The following is an 8,299-nucleotide window of genomic DNA, read 5'->3' as shown; positions in this document are numbered from 1 at the left end:
TATACGAAACATCACAGTAAATTGCAAGTCGCAGATATACCAGTTTGAAGTTTTTTCGTGGTATTAACCCTAAAGAATATTAAGACTAGTGTACTAGATTAATATACGAAACATCACAGTAAATTGCAAGCGGTTACATAAGTTGGCAAATCGGCATATACCCATCGAATACTAAATAACAATTTGTCACGTCGCCTTATAAATTTAATAAGTATCCCGATAATAGAGAAAATGACACGAATAGTCCCTAAACTCTGAACCCAATGTCATAGAGAGTCGAGTGACTAGATTGAACAAATTCAAAGTTTAGGGACCGGACTGAACATTTAGTAATAATGAAATGGTCATATTGAACGAATCGAAAGTTCGAAAATGCCATTGCGACGGTGCGAAATTCTTTTCGATTGTCCCTCGATAACGATGTCTCGACGATTAATCATGTGTCGATTAATGGAGTAATTATTGGAGCATAGTAGAGCATCAGTGTCACATTTATCATAATTTTTTTTTTTATTTTGTGAGGGGGTTGATATTTACCATTGGAGGAACGATAGGTTGAATTATCAACCCCCCCACATCATTCATCTTCCACCGGCCACCACCACCCATCTCCCTCTCTCTATCTCCCTATCTTCTCCATGTTACAGCTCTGACCCTGACACCAACATCTCTGCAACTCTCTCTGTACAAACTCGGCTTGTCTTTCTCTCCCGGATTTGTTCCTCCCGCCCCACCCCAACACGAAAGCTTCCCCAGAACCTCTTCTTCCCCTCCTTTCGATTCTCTCTCCCTGACAGTTCCCGCTTTTTCTCTCTCTATCCGCACCCACCTCTTTCTCTCTCTAGCACCTTGAGACCCCCACCCCAATCGATCATGCTTCGGAGCTCGCTAGTCCCTCAACCACCCATCACTTCCTCGACCCCGAACCTCCTCCTCCGCCCCTCCTCCTCCTCCCCCTCCTCCACCTCCATGAAGGGGAAGCGCGCCGACCGCGACCGGGACCTCCCCGGCGCCGATACCCCCTCCTCCTCCGCCGACGATCGCCCCCCCTCCAAGCGGCCCAACTTCTCGGGCGCGGACGACGACGCCGCCGCCGGCGCCTCCGCCTCCGGGGAGAAGGCCGCCGAGGAGGCCGACCAGGAGCGGGAGGAGGCGGCGGCGGCGGTGGACGAGGGGGAGTGCGACGGGCTGAGGCTCCTCGGGCTCCTCCTCCAGTGCGCCGAGTGCGTCGCCATGGACAACCTGGACGACGCCAACGACCTCCTCCCGGAGATCTCCGTCCTCTCGTCGCCGTTCGGGTCCTCGCCGGAGCGGGTCGCGGCCTACTTCGCGCACGCGCTGCAGGCGCGCGTGGTCAGCTCGTGCCTCGGGTCCTACGCGCCGCTCGCCGCCCGGGACCTGACCCTCGCCCAGTCGCAGCGGATCTTCCAGGCGCTCCAGGCGTACAACTCCATCTCGCCGCTGGTGAAGTTCTCCCACTTCACCGCCAACCAGGCCATCTTCCAGGCCCTGGACGGCGAGGATCGCGTCCACGTCATCGACCTCGACATAATGCAGGGCCTCCAGTGGCCCGGATTGTTCCACATCCTCGCCTCCCGGACCCGGAAGATCCGGTCCATCCGGATCACCGGGTTCGGGTCCTGCTCCGAGCTGCTCGACTCCACCGGCCGCCGGCTGGCCGACTTCGCGAGCTCCCTCGGCCTGCCCTTCGAGTTCAACCCGGTGGAGGGCAAGATCGGGAGCCTGGCCGACCCGGGCCGCCTCGCCGTCCGCCCGGGGGAGGCCGTGGTGGTGCACTGGATGCACCACTGCCTCTACGACATCACCGGCAGCGACCTGGCCACGCTGCGGCTGCTGACGCTGCTGCGGCCGAAGCTGATCACCACCGTGGAGCAGGACCTCAGCCACGGCGGCAACTTCCTCGGGCGGTTCGTGGAGGCGCTCCACTACTACAGCGCCCTCTTCGACGCGCTCGGCGACGGGCTGGGCGGTGACAGCGTGGAGCGGCACGTGGTGGAGCAGCAGCTGCTGGGGTGCGAGATCAGGAACATCGTGGCCGTCGGCGGGCCGAAGCGGACCGGGGAGGTGAAGGTGGAGCGGTGGGGGGAGGAGCTCCGGCGGGTCGGGTTCCGGCCCGTGTCGCTGGCGGGCAACCCGGCGGCGCAGGCCGGGCTGCTGCTCGGGATGTTCCCGTGGAAGGGCTACACGCTGGTGGAGGAGGGCGGCTGCCTGAAGCTGGGCTGGAAGGACCTCTCGCTGTTGACCGCGTCCGCGTGGCAGCCGTCGGATTGATCTTACCTTTTCCTTCTTCTTGTTTTTTACCCCGAACCCCCGCAAGATCGGACGGCCACGACGGAGTCTCCGCGGGCAATGCTGGAATACGACACGGGCGTTCATTTAAATAAACGAGCGAGCGTCCAACCCCCGTCGATTCCGAAGCTTGTAATAAAGGGCAAGGAAAACCCCGCGAGATTTCGGCTCCGTGATCGGTGATGCGGGCGGCGGTGCATGGACGCTACCGTACGGTCGAGGGCACCCGATAGTTCCTCGGGAGGCTCGAATGGTAGGCGGAATAGCGTACGGACAACGGTGATTCGGAAGCGGGGGATTGGGCCAATCTTGTTCGCTTTTGGTGTTGTAATTCTTTGGAGGAGGAGGAGGGATAGTTTGGCAAATTGTATTTATTTGTCGGGTAAAAAAAAAAAAGAGGAAAGTAAAACCCAATTTTGTGAAAGGCCAAAAGCGTCTTTTTTTATTTTTTATTTATAAATTATTTAATAGCTCCTGAATTTTAGGAATAAAGAATCAAAATTTCTGTTCTTACGTAAAACAAAGAAAGCACACCCCCCCCCCCCCAACTTCCGGGGATTCACAGATTTGGTCCCTTTTCCATATATTTAGGTGGTTAATTTCAAAAAAAAAAAAAAACACCAATTTTAGATCGAGAGACAATTATGGCCCGAATTTTTTTTTTGTCCTGTAAAAATATACCAATTTTAGGTCAAGGGACAATTTTGGCTCGAACCTTTTTTTTGTTCAGTAAAAAAGCACCAACTTTAGGTCGAGGGATAATTCTGGCCCCAACTTTTTTTTATCTCGTAAAAGAGCACCAATTTTCACTTAAATCTCAAATCTTGCTCCCATTGACTTAGAACCATTGATTATCTAACTTAACCATTCCACACTAGCAATAAATCCACATGGATTGCTGACTGGATTTAAAGTAATATTTATTGTCTTATTCTCTAAGCCACAATTTGAAAAATAACGGTGAAACTGTTCGTCTCCTTTACTTCACCGACAAATCAAAAATATCTCCAGATTGAATCTCTCTGGCCAAACGCAATCTGAAACTGACCACAGCCTGTCGACAGACGCCATGAACGAGATTCGCCAAGCTCACCACCATAACCTTCTTTCTCAAACAATGGTGAAAGTCAACGGGGGGCCAGATTTGGGATCATGATGAAAGTCGGTGATTTTTTATGAGACAAAAAAAAATTGAGGCCAGAATTGTCACTCGACCTAAAGTAAGTGTTTTTTTATGGGATAAAAAAAAGTTCGGATCAAAATTGTTTCTTGACATAAAGTTGGTGCTTTTTTTTGGAGTTTGGCCTATATTTAGGGGAGCAATGTGATTGAATTCTCCTTTTTCCTCTCCCTTTTTGTGGGGATTCGTACGATCTTGGAAAAGTAAGGTTGTGCAATCTTTGCTTTCGTCGCAACGGAAGTTCATTATCGAGATTAAACTGGTGCGTGTCCAAGAAATTAGCTATTCAAATTTCAGGTTCGATTGATGGAACGTGTCCGAAGGGAGACAGAGCTTCCGTCTTGATTCGATCGCTCGAGAGTCCACAAACGACACGGGAAAAAAAATAATAATTAATGACTTTATCCTTGGTATGCCCATCGGTGAGCATGATTTCGGGTGTAAGTACTGATGGGATTTGAACATATGACGTCTATGACCCCAAATCGATAAGACAATTGACATTTTCATTCTATACATTTAGTGAACAATTGAGTCTTGGCCCCCTTATATCAGTTATTATTATCAGGCATTTACTCAAAGAATTGACTACCATATGTCAAAATCATCGTTTAGTCCAAACACTTCGAATGTGTCAAGACGTTTCTTCCAAGACGTGCAGGATATTGAGGAGAAACTTCAATTGATTAGCCCTATAAAGTTTGGCCGTGTTCGCAAAGTGCCATTGAAAGAAGACGCAGCGATTGAAGCGGCTTCATTTGTGTCGAGCCTTCAAAAAGACCACTTCTCGATCAATTTCTCTAGTATTTTCGTATCCAAAATAGTGCAAAACAAGACCCTTCTTTGGGTTATTCAAGAAGTGGAATAGTTGCGTTGAGTTTTCTTGATCCGTTCTTAAGAATTTGTCGATTCAATTTTCTAACAGGAGTAGGAATAACAATACAAGTTGGTGACCATATGAAAAGTGGATCTTAGTTATGAATAATATCGCAAAGACCTCGTCCGTCTAATGTTGGAATTGGGGTGTCACAAATTCCCTCTCGAACCATTGACGTCCTCGTCAAGGTTGACACATTTCGTCTAGCAGCACTCCCCTTATTCGATGTTCAACTTGATCCATTCCCACACCTTTACCGTCCTAGAAGCCCATTAGGTTGCACCTTTTTCGAGCTCTCTAGCCTCATCAATCACTTCTCGATTTCATCGAATTTGTTATGGGCCTATTTTGGGAAAAGTACAAAAAAAAAAGTGCTTGACCTACTATATTAATACAAATTTAGTCATAAACATTTCAATCGGTCAATTTAGTTGTAAGCTTTTTTACATTAATATAAATTCATCCGTCAGACCAATTTGAGCTCGCCATGCCATGGCGAGCGGCCGTCGGGCGTCCTCGCGTGGACGTCGATCGTCCTCACGTAGCACGGGGCTGACACAAACATAGATATTATTTAATAATATTTTGAACTTTTTATAATTTTTTTTCTTTTCTTATTATTTTTTCTTTTTTCTTTCTTTTTTTTCCTTCATTTTGCCTAGCAAGGGTCGCCACGACCCTCATGGGCCACTGGGCAAGGGCCAACAAGCCCTTGCCCAAAGCTAGTGGAGCCATGATGGCCCTAGGCAAGGCCATCATAGCCTCATCAGCCGCACCCTCGCCCGGCGACCCTCACCAGCCAAAATAAGAAAAAAAAAAAAAGAAAGAAAAAGTACAAAAAAAAAAGAGAAAAGAAAAAAATTTATTAAAGTATTATTTAAAATGTCTATGTCGGTATCGGCCATATCACGTAAGACGGCAGACATCCACTTCAGTGATTTCCGACCTAAATTGGCTGGATGGACTGAATTAATAGCAATGTGAAAATGTTTATGACTGAATTGGTCAACCGCAAAGGTTTAAGACTTTTTTGATAATTTTCCCTAAGAATTTGTCGATTCAATTTTCTACCAGGAGTAGGAATAACAACACAAGTTGGTGACCATATGAAAAGTGGATCTTAGTTATGAATAATATCGCAAAGACCTCGTCCGTCTAATGTTGGAATTGGGGTGTCACAAATTCCCTCTTGAACCACTGATGTCCTCGTCAAGGTTGACACATTTCGTCTAGCAACACTCCCCTTATTCGATGTTCAACTTGATCCATTCCCACACCTTTACCGTCCTAGAAGCCCATTAGGTTGCACCTTTTCGAGCTCTCTAGCCTCATCAATCACTTCTCGATTTCATCGAATTTGTTATGGGCCTATTTTGGGAAAAGTACAAAAAAAATCATTGACCTCTCAGTATTTGTACAAATTCAGTCATAAACATTTCAATCGGTCAATTTAGTCGTAAGCTTTTTACATTAGTATAAATTCAATCCATCCGACCAATTTAAACAGAAAATCACGCGACGTGGACGTCGATCGTACTACGTGGGCGTGGGTGACACAAACATAGATATTATTTAATAATATTTTGAACTTTTTATAATTTTTTTCTTTTCTTATTATTTTTTTCTTTTTCTTTCTTTTTTTTCCTTCATTTTGCCTAGCAAGGGTCGCCACGACCCTCATGGGCCACTGGGCAAGGGCCAACAAGCCCTTGCCCAAAGCTAGTGGAGCCATGATGGCCCTAGGCAAGGCCATCATAGCCTCATCAGCCGCACCCTCGCCCGGCGACCCTCACCAGCCAAAATAAGAAAGAAAAAAAAAGAAAGAAAGAAGTGCAAAAAAAAAATAGAAAAGAACAAAATTTATTAAAGTATTATTTAAAATGTCTATGTCGATGGCATATCGCGTAAGACGGCAGTCATCCACTCGATTTCCGACCTAAATTGGTGGATGGACAATTAATAGCAATGTGAAAATGTTTATGATTAAATTGGTCCAATTGAAAGGTTAAGATTGAATTTATATCAATACAATAAAAAAAATTTTACTTTTTTGGTGCTTTTCCCAACCTATTTCTCTATGAACCATACATATATTTTGACATCATCTGCAACAACTTAGGCCGTTTTATGTGAGGCAAGTCCTCAAAGTACTCAAATAACCACTAGAGTGAGTGGTTATTTGAGTGTAGATCTTGCTTATGAATAACATTGTAAGATCTCACAAGCATATGATGTGTTACTTGGGATGTCACAAAAGATGTAGTTATCCAAAGCAAATTAAACCTCTGTCCTTCCCTCCTCTTCACGTTATTTATCAAAAAGAAAAATTAAGAAACCCATAAATATTGGACAAAATTAAAAGGAGCGTATAGAGTGACACGAAAGGAAGATAAATAATCCTAGTAACCTCTCAGGAAGAGAAAATATAAGGATTAACACTATGAGCTATTTGGTTGAGAATAGGAGAGTTGAAGGGAAAAGAAAGGAAATGCAATATCTTCTAAAGAAAAAAGAAGACCAACAAAAACGCTAGTTGATCTCAAACCTCTCAAAATCACCTCACTTTTAGAGGGATTTGGGGGATTAAGAAGTTTGCTAAAATAAGCATGTAAAGAAGGTAAATCCCTCCAAACATGCTAATTCATTCAGAGCTCAGCTGCAGGAGTGAGCAAAAGAATCGATTCGGACCCGAACCGGACCGAATTGGTCAGGGGCCGTTCCCAGTTCCAGGCGTGAAACTACCCGCCCGAACTGGATCGAGTATATTAATTCTTATGTATCAAAATCCTAATTACTAGTTAGAGTACCACACTCTCACGCTCTTTCTCGCTACTCGCTCTCGTTGCTCGCAGGTTGCATCCTCGCTCTCCGCTCAGGACACGAATCGCTCCTCTGGCAACCTCACTCGCTCAGAGGGAAATCAAAGCAAGGTTTGGATTTTCGTCAACAATTTCTCGGATTTTTTCTTCCCATCACCCTCAAATCCGCCGTTTGGCCGTCATGGTAAACCCCCCCGTTCGCCCCTATTCTTGGCTGCAGGAACTCGAAGCAAGTTCACATTTGAAGCTTCGTAACCGTTGCTCATCTTCACAAGTGACGCTTCCCGGATCTTGCTTGCGCTAGCTAAATCCATAATTGCTACTAGGAACGCCTCCTGGCAAGATCTCTGTTCGATCTTTATCCGTGACTGAAAATCATGTCTCCGAAGTAGCTGCGACTGGTCTCTCCCGTCTTTCTCTATTTCACGGCCGAAATTTCCGAGTGATATAATGGTCAGCTGTAGCCTCGGTTCCACTCATTAACCATGTAAGAACGAATGTCTTGTTATACTTGGTGTCGTTCTATTTTGGCCGAGAAATCATTTCTCTTCTTTCAGACTATTTCGCTCATGATCGAAGTGTATTTCATAGCTTTCATGCACACCGACTTGTTTCCGTATAAGTTAGGATTCAAAACCGAGTTTGCTAAGGCCTTGTTTTACTCCTCATACAATACACACAGTATGTTTGATGAAATGCCACCTAGAACCGATAATGCGATAATCCTTGAAATGTCACAGCCAGTTCTATGGACCCACCCGAAAACTGGACCGAACCAGTGGTTAGGCTCTTGGGTGGGTTTAGTAACCAGTGAGCGATTCTCATTTTCAAGGTAGGAACCGGCCTAGGAACCAATCACCTCAACTCAGTTGTGAGCTCTTTCTTGTGTTGGAAATCAAAATATAAGAGATAATTATCTAAAAAGTCATAAACTAATTGTACGACGGCCAATTCATTTTAGACTTTTCAATTGAGCCAATTTAGTTCTAAATCTTTCGATGATTTTCCAATGTAGTCCTTCCGGCTGATTTTGTCTGGAGTTCGCTAACTTGGATGCCAATCATCATATGTGACATACCTGGCGCTGACGTGGACGATTTTTGTAATTTTTTC

The 8,299-nt window shown here is 45.7% G+C and overlaps 1 protein-coding gene across 1 annotated transcript; it reads left to right on the top strand.

Moving 5' to 3' along the window:
- The first annotated feature begins 564 nt into the window (after positions 1–564).
- LOC115677235 (scarecrow-like protein 23) lies at positions 565–2,708 on the top strand. The gene has a single exon (XM_030600366.2). The coding sequence runs from the start codon at positions 874–876 to the stop codon at positions 2,290–2,292; it is 1,419 nt and encodes a 472-aa protein (XP_030456226.1). The 5' UTR covers positions 565–873; the 3' UTR covers positions 2,293–2,708.
- Positions 2,709–8,299: the final 5,591 nt, after the last annotated feature.

Source organism: Syzygium oleosum, unplaced genomic scaffold (genome assembly GCF_021117445.2).
Source record: "Syzygium oleosum isolate NSW1041296 unplaced genomic scaffold, Sole_v2.1 Sole_v2.12, whole genome shotgun sequence".
Classification (NCBI taxonomy): domain Eukaryota; kingdom Viridiplantae; phylum Streptophyta; class Magnoliopsida; order Myrtales; family Myrtaceae; genus Syzygium; species Syzygium oleosum.
This window is presented reverse-complemented; position numbering and strand designations above follow the sequence as displayed.